This window comes from Salvelinus namaycush, chromosome 38 (genome assembly GCF_016432855.1).
Source record: "Salvelinus namaycush isolate Seneca chromosome 38, SaNama_1.0, whole genome shotgun sequence".
In the NCBI taxonomy this organism is placed as follows: Eukaryota; Metazoa; Chordata; class Actinopteri; order Salmoniformes; family Salmonidae; genus Salvelinus; species Salvelinus namaycush.
The window spans coordinates 5,613,817-5,630,818 of record NC_052344.1 but is presented as its reverse complement, the minus strand read 5'-3'; the positions used below and the strand labels follow the sequence as shown (position 1 = coordinate 5,630,818).

Below are 17,002 nucleotides of genomic sequence, written 5' to 3'. Positions count from 1 at the left end.
AAACTTTTTCACTTCACAATAACGGCACTTACAGTTCACGGGGTCAGCTATAGCAAGGCAGAAATTTGATGAACTGACTTGTTGGAAAGCTGGCTTCCTATGACGGTGCCGCGTTGAAAGTCACTGAGCTCTTCAGTAAGGCCATTCTACTGCCAATGTTTGTCTATGGCGATTGCATGGCTGTGTGCTCGATGTTATACACCTGTCAGCAACGGGTGTGGCTGAAACAGCCATATACACTAATTTGAAGGCGTGTCCACATACCTTTGCATATACACTACCGTTGAAAAGTTTGGGGTCACTTCAAATTTTCCTTGTTTTTGAAAGAAAAGCACATTTTTTGTCAATTAAAATAACATCAAATTGATCAGAAATACAGTGTAGACATTGTTAATTTTGTAAATGACTATTGTAGCTATAAGTGGCAGATTTTTTATGGAATATCTACATAGGCGTACAGAGGTCCATTATCAGCAAAGTCCTGGTATGTTATGTTAGCTAATCCAATGTTAGCTAATCCAAGTTTATCATTTTAAAAAGGCTAATTGATAATTAGAAAACCCTTTTGCAATTATGTTAGCACAGATGAAAACTGTTGTACTGATTAAAGAAGCAATTAAAACTGGCCTTCTTTAGACTAGTTGAGTATCTGGGGCATCAGCATTTGTGGGTTCGATTACAGGCTCAAAATGGCCAGAAACAAAGACCTTTCTTCTGAAACTCGTCAATCTATTCTTGTTCTGAGAAATTAAGGCTATTCTATGCGAGAAATTGCCAAGAAACTGAAGATCTCGCACAACGCTGTGTACTACTCCCTTCACAGAACAAACTGGCCAGAATAGAAAGAGGAGGCCCCGGTGCACAACTGAGCAAGAGGACAAGTACATTAGTGTCTAGTTTGAGAAACAGACGCCTCACAAGTCCTCAGCTTCATTAAATAGTACCCACAAAAACCCAGTCTCAATTCTACACATTTTGCCATTGCTTATGACACGTTCATATGCTATCTGGTGGGTTATAACACAACACAATGTGGATTGAGTCAAGGGGTAGGAATGCTTTCTGAAGGCACTGTAGGTTAGAGATAAGGGATATCAAGATATAACTTATATTATACTGTCGTGGAATTGTGTTTCTGTACAGGCATAGAATAGACGTTCTGCTGTGTGTGTTGGGGTCCTAGACTGTATCGGTTGAAGCATTGGTTATGATTGGTTTGATTTCTCATGGGCCACATTTACTGAATATACAGTATCCTATTTGTTACTGTAACTGTTGATGACTTTAGGTAAAAGCCTCCTAGATAAGTGTGTTGGGGTCCTACACATAACTGTATATGGTTTGAGTAACATTTTATCATAAGGCACATACAGTATACTGACTATAAAGAAGCTTATGTGTTAACCGTAAGTCACTTTCGGTAGAAACCTGTACTACATACTGTTAGATAGCTACTGTGCCTTGCAAAATTATTCGTCCCCTTGGCGTTTTTCCTAGGTTGCATTACAACCTGTAATTTAATTTGATTTTTATTTGGATTTCATGTAATGGACATACACAAAATAGTCCAAATTGGTGAAGTGAAATGAAAAAAAAGAAAAATTGGACGGAAAAGTGTTGCGTGCGTATGTATTCACCCCCTTTGCTATGAAGCCCCTAAATAAGATCTGTTGCAACCAATTACCTTCAGAAGTCACCTGATTAGTTAGATTGCACACAGGTGGACTTTATTTAAGTGTCACATGATCTATCACATGATCTCAGTATATATACACCTGTTCTGAAAGGCCCCAGAGTCTGCAACACCAGTAAGCAAGGGGCACCACCAAGCAAGCGACACCATGAAGATCAAGGAGCTCTCCAAACAGGTCAGGGACATCCCACGGAGCACCATAACCCTTAAGGAGCTGGAAAGCTCCACAGCGGAGATTTGAGTATCTGTCCATAGGACCACTTTAAGCCGAACACTCCACAGAGCTGGGCTTTACGGAAGAGTGGCCAGAAAATCTCCCCAAACATATGGAAGAAGGTACTCTGGTTAGATGAGACTAAATTGAGCTTTTTGGCCATCAAGGAAAACGCTATGGTGCAAATCCAACACCTCTCATCACCCTGAAAACACCATCCCCACAGTGAAGCATGGTGGTGGCAGCATCATGCTGTGGAGATGTTTTTCATCGGCAGAGACTGGGAAACTGGTCAGAATTGAAGGAATGATGGATGGTGCTAAATACAGGGAAATTCTTGCAGGAAACCTGTTTCAGTCTTCCAGAGATTTGAGACTGGGACAGAGGTTCAACTTCCAGCAGGACAATGACCCTAAGCCGACTGCTAAAGCAAAACTTGAGTGGTTTAAGGGGAAACATTTCAATGTCTTGGAATGGCCTAGTCAAAGACCACACCTCAACCCAATTGAGAATCTGTGGTATGACTTAAAGATTGTTGTACACCAGCGGAACCCATCCAACTTGAAGGACCTGGAGCAGTTTTGCCTTGAAGAATGGGAAAAATCCCAGTGGCTAGATGTGCCAAGCTTATAGAGACATCCCCCAAGAGACTTAGAGCTGTAACTGCTGCAAAAGGTGGCTCTACAAAGTATTGACTTTGGGGGGGTGAATAGTTATGCATGCTCAAGTTTTCATTTTTTTTGGTCTTATTATATTTTGCATCTTCAAAGTGGTAGGCATGTTGTGTAAATCAAATGATACAAACCCCCCCAAAATCCATTTTAATTCCAGGTTGTAAGGCAACAAAATAGGAAAAATGTCAAAGGGGGGTGAATACTTTCGCAAGCCACTGTATATTTATACAGTGTCTGTTTATGTCTGTGTATTCCCAGGCGGTGTTCCTGAGGACGTTCCCTGCGGTGTACGGGGAGCTGCTGAAGATCTTCACTGTGAGGGAGGTGGCAGGCTTCGTCAGGGAGACGCTGGGCAGCCTGCCCGCCACCGCTCACGCTGAGTGCCCCCTGGAAGCCGTCAAGCTACATTGTATCGCCAAGACCGTGGAGAGCCAGCTGTACACCAACACAGGTAGGAACGCACGCACACACACACAATATTTAATAACTTACACAACACTCACAAGCAAACATTTGGGGGTTATGTACGCACACACACAAACACACATATCGCGTACACATGATTATGCACAATTGCTAGTAATTACATACCTACACAGGCGCACTTGCCAGTTAATTGTAGTTAATGATAATTATATACTCACACAAATATCCGTGGTAACATTTTATTTGCTGCTTGCTCAGAGGCAAGGGTAGGGGTTAAAATCACACCCAAGAGAGGAATAAACATTTAAAAACAGGTGTTTGAGCAGAACATACATGCTAGTAATTTTGTGTCCGTGTGTCTGTGAGTGTGTGTGTGTGTATTTTTTCATGTTCAAGTGTGTGTACTTGTGTGCATTCCAGAGTCGAGGTGCATCCTGCTCCCGGTGGTGTTGCGTCTGTTGCAGGCCCACATGCAGGAGCAGAGAGACCTGGTGATGTGTGCCCGTATCCTCACCAGCATGCTCTCTCTCGTCAGGAAGTACGACTCTGTCGCCACCGTGAGTACAGCTACAGCAGAGCACCATGGGTAGTGTAGTCTTTTAGGCGGCCACCTCACGTTTAGTCATGGGCGGACGACAAATTGTGCACGATTTGAGATCGAGGTTACCTAACTCACTGTTAATAGCTCAAAAGGCATTGCTGATAAATGTTATGGTTCCCTTGGATATTTGATGACAACAATGTGTATTGTGATCTGAACACCGCTTTGTTTGTTTGCGTGGCGTTTTAAAACAAACTAGCAAAACCTGCCAGACTGACATTAGAGTCCAATAAATCTGGTTCATTGATCAAGTAATGAAGTAAACAGATAGCTAGGTGCCAGAACAAATAAACAATCCAATCCAATTGGAATCCATCAATGAAACATGAAAGTGTGGATGTGGCAGTTTGTCCCTGTGATCGTGTTAAGTCTCGTCCTGACCTTGACATGGTGCTGGCCTGTTTGGCTGAGAAGCAGCTAGTCACACACACACGCACACACTCTGAGAGACCGGGCTGTGAACATGGCTAAGATGAAGTGACAGCAGGAGCAGCCAGTCTGACACACACACACACACACACACCCACACTAATGTGTGTCCAATTTGTTTAAGTATTGGCTAGTGGTCTATCTTTTTGTGTCCCGTATGTTTTCATACTGTCTGTATGGGTAATGTGCGTGTGTGTGTACACATGCAAACTTCAGGCATGATTATGTACCTGTGTGAAAGTTAATATGAACTTGTGTGTGTCCCTAGGAGCCGGTGGTTTCTGAGGAGGTGGATCTGATAGTGGACAGTCTGCTGGTTGTACTGATGAGGACCATCCTTGAGATCACTAACAGGCCACAACCAGCCGGGACCAATATGAGACTGCAGTTCCAGGACATCACGGTCAGTGTGTGTGTGTTCTGTGTGTGTGTGTGTGTCTAACTGCTAGTCATTCTAAATATAGCATGAGGTTTTAAGGTCACTGATTGAAACTGCATTTGTGGTCAAAAAGAGCTGTACTTCTGTCCTGCTCTTAACCACAGCCGAGTTCAGAGAGAACCATTCTCTTACATTTCCATTTCACATTTTGCCAAATGTCAAACCACCTAAAAAAGTTGAAAATAACCACTTTATTTCTCTCCCAGCCTGTACTGACTGTAGTATTTACAGGTCTTGCATTGAGATACATGGTCTTCCATCTCTCTCATTGTTAGATATAGTATATGTGGCCAATGTCCCAGATGTTAAAAGCTGTTTCTCTCTCTCTCTGTCTCTGTCTGTCTCTCTGTCTCTCTGTCTCGCTGTCTCTGTCTCTCTCTGTCTCTGTCTCTCTCTGTCTCTCTCTCTCTGTCTCTCCATTTCTCTCTCTGTCTCTCTCTACATTTCTCTCTCTGTCTCTCCATTTCTCTCTCTGTCTCTCTCTACATTTCTCTCTCTGTCTCCGTGTCTCCGTGTGTCTCTCTCTCTCTCTCTCTCTCTCTGTCTACAGGGGGAGTTTGTGGCGTGCCTGCTGGCTCTCCTCAGACAGATGAGTGATAAACATTACCAGCAGCTCCTGCAGGCCTTCACCAGCAAAGATGACCTGAGGGTAAGGCTACACACTCACACACAACACTCAGCTTGTGTGTCATAGTCAGTAGCAGGAGTGTGTGTGTGCTTAATGAGGAACAGTCATGCCAGGGGTTGAGGAAGAGGTTCGATGGAGAGAGAGGGGTTACTAAGTTCACAGTAATAGGAAGGAATTCATTGAACACTATGGATATCATAAATGCACTCCCACTCTGAATACATTACTTTTGATTCACAGTTTGGTGATGTGCTGAATGGCAATTGCTGTTAAACAAAGTAAACGTAGTGTGCTCCTTTTTCTGTTTCTCAGGACTTCCTCTTGCAGATTTTCACCGTTTTCCGCATTCTGATTCGGCCGGAGATGTTCCCGAAAGATTGGACTGTCATGCGGTTGGTCACCAACAAGTAAGACCCCTTTTCCCACATACTTGATTCAAAATGGTTTCCCTCCATAGTTACTCATTATTAGCTGACACCTGCTTATAGTTTGGTTTATCGACATAATATTGTTGTCCACTCCCCCCCCCCAGTGTAATCATAACAACAGTCCTGTACCTCTCTGATGCTCTGAGGAAGAACTTCCTCAATGACAAGTTTGACTACAAGGTAAGAGCTGCTGACTTCCACTTTGTCTTTCTTTGTTAAAAAACAAAAAACAACGTGAAAAAAGCATGTTATTGACATGCTGTAATGTGGTTTAATGCGTCCTCCCTAGGTGTGGGACTCGTACTTCTATCTGTCCGTCATCTTCATCAACCAGCCCTGTCTTCAACTAGAGTCCTTCTCTCCCTCCAAGAGGAAGAGGGTACTGGAGAAGTAAGTCTCGTCTCTGCGTGCGCGCCACAAACGTTCTACGTGCACACTCACTAACTTTCTCCACTTTTCACACGCTGGCTTCGGCGCTGTTGTGACCTGGCGCTGTGTGTCACCTCGTTGTACAGGTACGGGGACATGAGGGTGATGATGGGTTGTGAGATCTACAGCATGTGGCAGAACTTGGGTACGATGCAGCCACATTCTCGTTCTCCTTCTGTGTCACTTCGTTGGATTCTTGCTCGTCTCTCAGAGGAACGTAGTTGATCTCCCTCTCTCGCCCTCTCCTGCTCTCTCCATCGCTCCCTCTCCTGCTCTCTCCCCTCTCTCTCTCCAGGTGAGCACAAGTTGAACTTCATCCCGGCGATGATAGGTCCGTTCCTGGAGGTGACCCTGGTTCCCCAGCCTGACCTGAGGAACGTCATGATCCCCATCTTCCACGACATGATGGACTGGGAGCAGAGGAGGAGCGGAAACTTCAAACAGGTAATGGACAGAGCCGTCCGTATTTATGCCGTTCATATAGCTCTGGTACTGGACTGGCCAGGACCAGCACTAGCACGTCCCGGCGGCACTTTATGGATATTGCAGTCCCACCAGACCGTTACCCACTGTACCCGGCGGTGGCATCCGTGTATTGATCTCGATTGATTACGCAATCAATCTGTTCTCTCGTCAGGTGGAGGCCAAGCTGATCGACAAACTGGACGGTCTGATGTCGGAAGGCAAAGGGGACGAGACGTACAGAGAGCTCTTCAACAGCATGTGAGTCAGGGGGAAGGCGCATGCGGTCATGCCGTACTGTAAACGTCAGTACCCGGATCAGTTTGTCCGTGTGTAAGAGGACTCGTGACGGGATGGAGGGATGTATGTGGGGTGGGAAAAAGGGAAGTGTTTTGGGAGTTCTCCAGACAAGCACCTCCTCTCATATCCATAGTCCTTCACGCCTCCTCTCTGAGATCTCCTTGTCCGTGTGCTCAGGTTGGTCCCGTCACCTTGCATGCTTTGTGCTGTAGTGCTTGTGTGTGTGTGAGTGTTTTGTTTTTTGTTGGTCTGTGCGGTGTTTGTGCAATTCTCTCTCTATCGCACTGCAAGCCCATACGTCATAGTCCCACTTCTTGTCAGACACCAACTGGGCCGTTTATGAATGTTCCAGCAGCTTTCATTGAGACCTATATGCTTTATGAGCTTTATATGGGCGTTATAAGTCTGTTCATGTAGCCACTTTATAAACACGCTTCTGCATCAGGTTAGAGCTCAGCATAAGGCACGTTAGTTTACAGTACGTACAGTCCAACATCCATATGTGTCACTGCCTTTGTCCACCGTCACGTGAGGAACACTGTAACGCTTAGTGCCACCACAATGCTCTCCCTTCTCCACCACATTGCTCTTTTACATGTGTGGTCTGGACACAGCTTATTTCCATGTATTGGTGACGTTTTCCCTAACATGGGATGCAGACACTTTATAGCTGTACATAGTCTTTTTTTGTTTCACTCCGTTTCCTTATCTACCTGACTGACATCACTAACCCTGAACTAACTTGTGTGAGTGTGTGCTGATATTATTAATCTATTAATTTGTTTTGCCATTGCTTTCCCGGAGTAGAATCCCTCTGTTTGGTCCGTACCCTAGGTAAGACACTCCAATACTCTACACACCGTGTGTTGTCCTTCTGTTAGGGATGTCCTTTACTGCTGGGAGACGGGACAACATGATTGACAGCAGGTTGAAGTGTTTATTTCTCTCCTCTCTTTCTGTCTTTTTCTCTGCTTTCTCTCCTTCTTTGTTTCTCTCTCTCGTTCTCGCTCTCTGCTCTCTTCTATGTCCATTTCTCTCTCTCTATCATCTCTTCTCTCTCTCGCGCTCCCTTTCTCTCTCTCTCTCTCTCTCTCGCCATTCCAGTCTGTTGAAGAAGATTGAGAGGGAGACGTGGAGGGAGAGTGGCATCTCTCTCATTGCCACCGTCACGCGTCTGATGGAGAGACTGCTGGACTACAGGGACTGCATGAAGCTGGGGGAGGTGGATGGGAAGAAGATTGGCTGCACCGTCAGTCTGCTGGTCAGTGACAGGCTCTCTCCGCCTGTGGCCCTTGAACAGATTCAGTCACTGCTCTCCTGTCACCATAGAAACCCCATTTTATTTGTTGCTAGCCTTTTGTCCTTTTCAACTATTGTGTTAAGAGAGCAGGACCAAAGCTGTGTTTCTGTTCCTTTCCCACTGATGATGAAGTTGCTATGATGATCGTGCTTTTTAGATCAGGGCTCAACTAGTTCACAGCCCCCCCCCACATACAATACAATATGTTCTGTGTTGTCTTTGTTACCATGCCAACCGGGGGGATTTATGTTGTGCGTGGTGTCTTTCAGTCCTGCAGGTTTATCTTATATAACGGGCCGAAGCACTCGAGCCTGAAAAGCACCCGTTTATGTGGGCAGATAGCACTGAGTTCGTTACTGCTCAGCGGCTGATAAACATCAGTGCACTTTGCTCCCTCCTCAATCTCTCGCTGTCTCCCCCTCGTTGCCTGTCTCTAGAATTTCTACAAAACTGAGTTGAACAAGGAGGAGATGTACATCCGCTACATCCACAAGCTGTACGAACTGCACCTGAAAGCACAGAATTACACAGGTACACTGTAAAACATGACCAGGAAATGAAGCCGTGTGTGTGTGTGTGTGTGTGTGTGTGTGTGTGTGAACTTAGTGTGTTTTAAGTGTGTGGCTGTTCCGGGGTTCAAGGGTTTGGCATAACCATGACTGTGGTGCTGTGTGTGTTGTGCAGAGGCCTCCTACACTCTCCTGTTGTATGACGAGCTGTTGGAGTGGTCCGAAAGGCCCCTCAGAGAGTTCCTCAACTACCCCATGCAGAGCGAGTGGCAGAGGAAGGAGTACCTCCATCTCACCATCGTACAGAACTTTGACAGGGGGAAGGTGGGATCTCTCTCTCTCTCTAGCCCTTTCTTTCACTCTCTTTGTCATCCTTTATCTCTTGTTCGTTCTTTCTGTCTCTCGTTCTCGCTTTCATTCTCTCTCTCTTGTTCTCTCGTCCTCCCTACTCTCTCTCTCTATATTAACAATTACCCTGGGACAGTGTCATAAGAAAAAGCCAATATCATTTGAATGCTCTGCTCAGCATCTCCCAACACATTATTAGTCTGCTGAATCATTCACCATGTCCTCCCCCATTATTCTTTGCCCAATTTCCCTGTGAGTTCACGACCAAAGCCATCTGCTAGCTGCCGCTGCCTTGGGATTAACACGCAGCAGGAAAGGAAAGCTTTCATTTCATTAGCATGTTGGCTGGTTGCTGCACCTACATTGTGACGGCAGGTCTGCCTTGGCAGTTGGCAGTTATTGTTAGTACACTACCGCCACCCAGTGGTCAACACTCATACCGCAGCCAGTCTCCTCTGCAGGCCATTTTTACATGTTTTGTCAGCGTCTCAATATTCTAAAGAGGCTTCCTTTCCTTTAACCCTTATCCCGCTAATGTGAAAGAGGTGAAAAGGGGAAAACACATTCCTAATTGAGATGTGACCATTGTTAATGTGATGATGTGTTTGGTTCCTCAGTGTTGGGAAAACGGGATCATTCTGTGCAGAGAGCTGGCGGACCAGTACGAGTCTTACTACGACTACAGGAACCTCAGCAAGATGAGGGTGAGTTACTTTAGACCTTCTCAGTATGTCTCCACGCTGACTGATCCCTGACCAGTTCTCAGTTTAGTTTATTAGTAGAACATGACATAACCTACTAGTGTTTTGTAACCCGACGTTTCCTGTTGACAGATGATGGAGGCATCGCTGTACGATAAGATCATGGACCAGCAGAGACTGGAGCCAGAGTTCTTCAGGGTCGGCTTCTATGGCAAGAAGTTCCCCTTCTTCCTAAGGGTACCTCTCTTTTCTACCACGGGTTGTTTTGTTAAAGGACATTTAAGAGGCCGTAGAACTGCTCATACAGGGGTTTGCCCTCCAATTTCCATCTGCACTCCTAAGCAAGTTGCTGATGAAGTATGTTGTCAATCTGTTAGTTTCCTCAAAAGGACTTTGAACTCTGCGTTCATAACCAACGTAAGCAACCTCATATAAATTGTTAGCATGTGTTTATCATATTTACAAAGAAATCACAAATCCTATTTTGAAGTTACAGAATTAGGTTTGACCTCTAGATACTGTAACTGTTGCAGATACTCTAACTGTCCACTAGATGTCATGCTAACCTCTGTGCTGTCTCGCTTCCGCCTCTGATGGTGTCTATGCCTCGTCTGCAGAATAAGGAGTTTGTGTGCCGTGGCCATGACTATGAGAGGCTGGAGGCCTTCCAGCAGCGCATGCTGAATGAGTTCCCCCACGCCATCGCCATGCAGCACGTCAACCAGCCTGACCAGACTATCTACCAGGCCGAGGCTCAGTGTATCCTTTATTGAGCTGTTGACATAGACTACGTGCATTATGCACACACACACACACACACACACACACACACACACACACACACACACACACACACACACACACACACACACACACACACACACACACAAGTTTGTTTTACCATCCTTGTGAGGACCAAACAATTGATTCCCATTCGAAATCCTATTTTCCCTAACCTTAAACCTAACCCTTTTACACTCGTGGGAATTGGCCTATATGGATAGGGCTAAATTGAAACGTTTCTTATGGAAAGAATATGGAAAACGTGTAAAACCATGGTAGAAATGAAACAGGAACAGTTTAGGGGATTATGGGAAAATTATTAGACTAAAGGTGAGGACACAACAGTTCACCTGACAAGACTGAATCCAACCATTACACTGTCGATTTTATGTGCATTTCACATTTACTGTACATTTTGCCGCATTTGTTAGGAAATCTGAAAATACCCCAGATACATTCAGTAACATGATAAGAATGTTCTTGGAAAATGTGAGGTAGGTGCAGACAAACGAACGACAAGGGTTTGAGTGAGAGGTCAAACTGGTGTCTCCAAGTGGTCACACACCTCTCCAGTGGGCACAGTCCCTAAGTCATGTCAACGCACATTTATGACTCAAAAGAAGAGTCTTCAACTATAAGCTGTGCCGTTTAGGAACCAGAGCAAGCACACTTGTAGTTGTTTTGATTGGAACACAGCCCTGCATCCCCGCCATCCATCCCCGGGCATCATTTGAAAGCTTGTTCTATTGCCAACATGATTAGCTTTCACAAGGCAATTTAGAGAAGCAGACAGTCATTTTGGTGGAGTCATCAGTGCCTTCAGATGCAAGGTCCGCGGCAAATTTTCTTCATAATAAAACAAAGGCTCATTCTGTTCGGAATAACACCATGTCATATTTGAACTGTACATCAAACATAGTGATCATAAACGTTGACACTGTCATACTTCACGAGTTTATTATGTGGACTCACGGGTGTTTGGGCTTGCTTGTATGACATTAAAGCGGTATTTATTTGAATCCTCAACGTGTCATCTTTACAAATACATTGAGTCCTCTTTATTTACAGCACTTCTCTCGCTCAGACAACCAAAACATTAGCAAAAGTTGCCCAATTAGCAGGAGGGATAGGGGTAAACTTCTCGTCGCTCGCGGTGCTCAAGTTCATGAACGGTTGTCAGTCAAAACCCTTACAAGCGCTCTGATGTCAGTGCCCAAATCGGCCATTTTCAACCCGTATACGGGTATGAGGGTAATAGGTTAACCTGCCTTGAACCATAACCTTAATGCCTAAACCTAACTCTTACGCCTAAAATATCCTTTTTCCTTGTGGGGGCCGGCAAAATGTCCCCACTTGTCAAAATGTTCCTTGTTTTACTATTCTTGTGAGGATGGTCCCCACAAGGATAGTAAAACCAAAAACACACACACACAGTAGTGCACTCCATCCCACATGTCTAGTAGGCCTAAATAATATAAATGACATATTATACTAGACGGATAATTCCTTATGAATAAGGATATCAGTGCGCGTCATAATAGGAGTGTAACCAGGGAACCCCTTGGACTTTGGCTTTCTTACGCTGCATACAGCCTTCCGTTACAGCATGTCGTTTATAGAGGAGCAAACCAAAGGTATGACTCCCTCCCTCTTGGTCCTGAGCCAGATCTCTGGCCCGTGCTGTAAATACATACACGAGTGCTTAGTGAAGATCGGGATCGATCCCTTAATAAAAATGCACAAGGTGGCTGTAGGATGCGGCAGCCATCTTAATGATCCTCCGCTAGTGATTGATGGGACAGCTGTTCGGAAGGAGCCGCTCTCTCTCTCTCTGTGTGTGTGTGTGTGTGTGTGTGTGTGCGTGCGAGTCATCTGTTCTGTGTGTGACTTTTCTCCGAGTGCAATTAGAGCAGACAAGGCCCCTCAAATAGTATTAGCATACAGCTTTGTTATCCTCATGTGTTGTTAATCATTGAGGCTCCTGGACCCATGCCCGTCCCTATTTATATCCATGGGCTGATGAGTTCTCCCTGCACTACACTGACACAGGCCAGTCCTGCTGCAAATGGGTATGTATTGTGATATAGTGTGGGGTAGAGATTCAGATAAATGGCTACAGGATGTGATTAGTGGATAGGATGTATTAACACATGAATTGGATGGATAGACCTGTGGAACCAAGGTGGGGGGGGGGGGGGGGGGGGGGCATGTGCTTGTGTTCATGTGTGTATGTCCAACCTATTGTACGCATCCTTGACGTGCTGGCCCAGACCTACAGATCTACGCGGTGAGCCCCATCCCAGAGAACCAGGACGTGCTGCAGAGAGACGGCGTGCCTGACAACATCAAGAGCTTCTATAAGGTCAACCACATCTGGAGGTTCAGATACGACAGGCCGTTTCACAAGGGCACCAAGGACAAGGAGAACGAGTTCAAGGTGGGGTGGGGGGGTGGGGGGGGGGGGCACACGCTGTGTTTGAGCACTCAAAAACACCCCTCTGTGCCTTTCTGTTTCTCTCTCTCTTTTTGCCTTTTTGTTTTGCTCATCTCGTCATCTTATCTCACCTTTCTGGACTTGTTAGTGTCTTCCTTTGATGTCTACCACACATCTGTCTCCTTACTCACTTTCCCTCCCTCCCTCCCTCCCTCCCTCCCTCCCTCCCTCCCTCCCTCCCTCCCTCCCTCCCTCCCTCCCTCCCTCACAATCTCTCGTCCTCCCTCTCTCCACTCTCTTGTTTATTGAGTGCTTGTGTGGGTGTCTCATGGTCTTCCTCTCTGTATACTGGTGTGTTCAGGTGCTGTTTAATTCATAGTCCTACTAATTAGACTCCTGAGCTAGGAGAGGCTGAGACTGTGGTTACGGTTCAATCACTTAAAAGACACACCCTCATCCACTTACCCTCGCCTCGTGCCCTTGGGGGAATCCCCGTCGCCGTCTTGGAGGGTGGTCCAAATGATTAGCCGAGCAAGGGAAGTTTGCAACGTAAGCCCCTCAGCCCTCGTCTTCAGTCGGCTTTGCGAGTGTACAGTTATGTTCACTCCGGGGGCTGAAACTCCCCATAATTCAATTTGCGACGATTGTACATCCGCTAAGAAAAGTCAGCCAAAACTTAAAAACAACATCAATGGAGAAGTCAACATACAAGTGTAAGTAAAAACGAATGCAAATAAATTAGACATTTTGCTACTATAGTAAAAGATTTAAATGTTTTTGGACATTGTAGAAATAAAACATTTCCCTTCTTCAGTTCCAGCTAGGCAGGCTAACGTTATTTAGCTAATTCATTTGCTAGCTATCATACAGTAGGTGTATATTAATAATTATATAGTTAATATAAGTAGACATAAACTCATAATTGACTGTAGCGCATATAAAGCACCCACAAGCTACCGGTGGCTGAACACACGATCATCGTGGGATGAACGAGTGAAGAATTTCCGGCCAAGGGCGCTCCATTTAAAAATCATTCCTTCCTCCATCGCACGGTCGCGATACGTCATCAGAAGTGTCCACTTAATTTGAGGGCTGAGGGGATAGGGCGTGTCTTTTTTTAAAGTGTTTGGACCGCAACCATGGAGCTCAGTCTAAATATCGTCTCTCCAGACTCCACCCACCCACGCTCACTCAATCTCCATTCGTTAACCTAATATCGTCAGGTTTATGAGTTGGATATCATCGTATCATATCGTACTGAGGTTTAGGTTTCCCAGCTGTCTCTTTTGAGTCTAGTTAGTGCTTGAGAGACACTGTTCAGGCCAGGTAAATTTGATATTTAATATGGGAATATGAAGTAGCATGAATCAATTCTGTGTCGATATGATCTCGTAAAAAGGATGGACAGAAAATGCAATTTGGTTTCCAAACTAATTGTGGGTTCAAGGAAAGGTATTAGAGGAATATATTAGAATCATGTGTTAATTCATTAAATGAAGTGACACTGCATCATTTGTAGATCGGTGTAGACTGTTGCTATGAGAACTCTGTATCCATGAGGATGTGTAGTACTTGGACATTCTATGAACCGGTGCCTACACCTCATATATTAACAGGAGAGGAAAGCAGTGATCTGTGCTGCTCAGATGTGTGGGTGAATGTGTTTTCCGAGCAGTATATTGCCAGCATTAACATGAAGTGTGTGTGTGCCTGCCTGAACATGTGTGTGTGTGTTTTCAGAGCTTGTGGGTGGAGAGGACGACACTAACCCTGGTCCAGAGCCTGCCAGGAATCTCCAGATGGTTCGAGGTGGAGAAGAGAGAACTGGTGAGTCTCCTCCAATAACCTCCTCATATAACCCCATTCACAACACACTGCTCGATGCTGACCCTGCTATGTTCTAACTTTGCAGAGAGCCCCACCGAGCTCCCTGAGCGTAGACCTATATCAACATCTTTGAAAATTGTGCTTTAATATGTTTTGTAGTAAAAAACATATATGGGAAGAAAAGTGTTCCCAGTGATTGTGAAATGTCCCTTTAAGAGAAGGGTGAACGTTATTCATAATATTCATGAGATTCATAATTATAATGTTACTCTGTAATTTATGAAGGAACAAGCTGCGTACGGAAGGCTGTGTATTAGAGAGATTGTGTGTGTGTGTGTGTGTGTGTGTGTGTGAGAGAGAGAAAATGCATTGTGTTTGTGGCCTGCCTTATTTTGTGTTTCTTGTCTCTACTTAGACACATTCTGTGTGTGTGTGTTTTGTGTGTTGTATCTCTCCATAGAGCTATGCATATGTCTGTATATATATACTCATACCTTATCACCCTGTGTTCTCCTCCTCTAGGTGGAAGTGAGCCCGTTGGAGAACGCCATCGAGGTGATTGAGAACAAGAACCTGCAGTTGCGGACGCTGATCGCCCAGTGCCAGAGCAGGCAGATGCAGAACATCAACCCCCTCACCATGTGCCTCAACGGGGTCATTGACGCCGCCGTCAACGGGGGGCTCGCACGCTACCAAGAGGTCAGAGGGCAATGATGATGTCACTGGCTTACATTGGTCACTCAATATTGTGTGGAGACATTGTCTGGGCTTGCTAGATCGGCAGTCTGCAGTATGCATTATGTGTTTGTTTAAAGAGAGACACAGACGGAGACAGACAAAAAGACAAGGAAAGATAGACAAAGACAGACAGACGGACGGAGGCAGAGACAGACAAAGACAAACGGGGAGGCAGAGACGGACGGGGAGGCAGAGACGGACGGGGAGGCAGAGACGGACGGGGAGGCAGAGACGGACGGGGAGGCAGAGACGGACGGGGAGGCAGAGACGGACGGACGGGGAGGCAGAGACGGACGGGGAGGCAGAGACGGACGGACGGGGAGGCAGAGACGGACGGGCAGACAGACAGACAGATAGACACGGACGGGCAGACAGACAGACAGACACGGACGGGCAGACAGACAGACAGACACGGACGGGCAGACAGACAGACAGACACGGACGGGCAGACAGACAGACAGACACGGACGGGCAGACAGACAGACAGACACGGACGGGCAGACAGACAGACACGGACGGGCAGACAGACAGACAGACACGGACGGGCAGACAGACAGACAGACACGGACGGGCAGACAGACAGACAGACACGGACGGGCAGACAGAGACGGACGGACGGGCAGACAGACAGACACGGACGGGCAGACAGACAGACAGACACGGACGGGCAGACAGACAGACAGACAGACACGGACGGGCAGACAGACAGACACGGACGGGCAGACAGACAGACACGGACGGGCAGACAGACAGGCACGGACGGGCAGACAGACACAGGCAGACAGACAGACACGGGCAGACACGGGCAGACACGGGCAGACAGACAGACACGGGCAGACACGGGCAGACAGACAGACACAGGCAGACAGACAGACACGGGCAGACACGGGCAGACACGGGCAGACAGACAGACACGGGCAGACACGGGCAGACACGGGCAGACAGACAGACACGGGCAGACACGGGCAGACAGACAGACACGGGCAGACAGACAGACACGGGCAGACAGACAGACACGGGCAGACACTTGCAGACAGACAGACACTTGCAGACAGACAGACACACAGACACGGGCAGACAGACAGACACGGGCAGACACGGACAGACACGGGCAGACACGGACAGACACGGGCAGACAGACAGACACGGGCAGACAGACAGACACGGGCAGACAGACAGACACGGGCAGACAGACAGACACGGGCAGACAGACAGACACGGGCAGACAGACAGACACGGGCAGACCGACAGACACGGATAGACCGACAGACACAGACAGACAGACAGACATAGAATAAGGAGTTCCTTCAGACACATTCAAGGGAATATAAATCACACATTGCATTGTACATTGTAATATACTAATATATACAAAATACATACAGAAGTTAATGTCCTGCATCTCTGTACTGTAAATTAAGTGTTGAATGAACCCGTTATTTTCTTTCCAAATCCATCACGGAGTGCTATAGCGTCCGAGCTATAATCACTCCTTTTCCAGGAGACCTCCGGCGTCAGCCAGCGAACTGTGTGTCCTGTACTGTGGCTCTCGGTTGCTTAGCAACTTCACATTATCACTACAGCTAGCCATATTGAGTTTGCAGCGAGGCTTAAGAGGGCCAAGTTAGCAGGGGTCTGC

At 46.4% G+C, this 17,002-nt stretch overlaps 1 protein-coding gene across 1 annotated transcript in view; it reads left to right on the top strand.

Moving 5' to 3' along the window:
• The window catches only part of LOC120031797 (dedicator of cytokinesis protein 4-like), a 163,008-nt gene that overhangs the window by 119,195 nt on the left and 26,811 nt on the right, over positions 1-17,002 (top strand). Inside the window, exons 26-45 of the mRNA XM_038977616.1 lie at positions 2,840-3,032; positions 3,428-3,555; positions 4,306-4,440; positions 5,027-5,125; positions 5,417-5,511; positions 5,637-5,712; positions 5,822-5,922; positions 6,048-6,106; positions 6,257-6,405; positions 6,599-6,684; positions 7,531-7,557; positions 7,828-7,984; positions 8,461-8,554; positions 8,708-8,856; positions 9,498-9,584; positions 9,714-9,818; positions 10,199-10,340; positions 12,635-12,801; positions 14,539-14,625; positions 15,148-15,324. Coding sequence (XP_038833544.1) covers positions 2,840-3,032; positions 3,428-3,555; positions 4,306-4,440; positions 5,027-5,125; positions 5,417-5,511; positions 5,637-5,712; positions 5,822-5,922; positions 6,048-6,106; positions 6,257-6,405; positions 6,599-6,684; positions 7,531-7,557; positions 7,828-7,984; positions 8,461-8,554; positions 8,708-8,856; positions 9,498-9,584; positions 9,714-9,818; positions 10,199-10,340; positions 12,635-12,801; positions 14,539-14,625; positions 15,148-15,324 — 2,313 coding nt within the window. The remainder of the gene's footprint in view (positions 1-2,839; positions 3,033-3,427; positions 3,556-4,305; positions 4,441-5,026; positions 5,126-5,416; positions 5,512-5,636; positions 5,713-5,821; positions 5,923-6,047; positions 6,107-6,256; positions 6,406-6,598; positions 6,685-7,530; positions 7,558-7,827; positions 7,985-8,460; positions 8,555-8,707; positions 8,857-9,497; positions 9,585-9,713; positions 9,819-10,198; positions 10,341-12,634; positions 12,802-14,538; positions 14,626-15,147; positions 15,325-17,002) is intronic.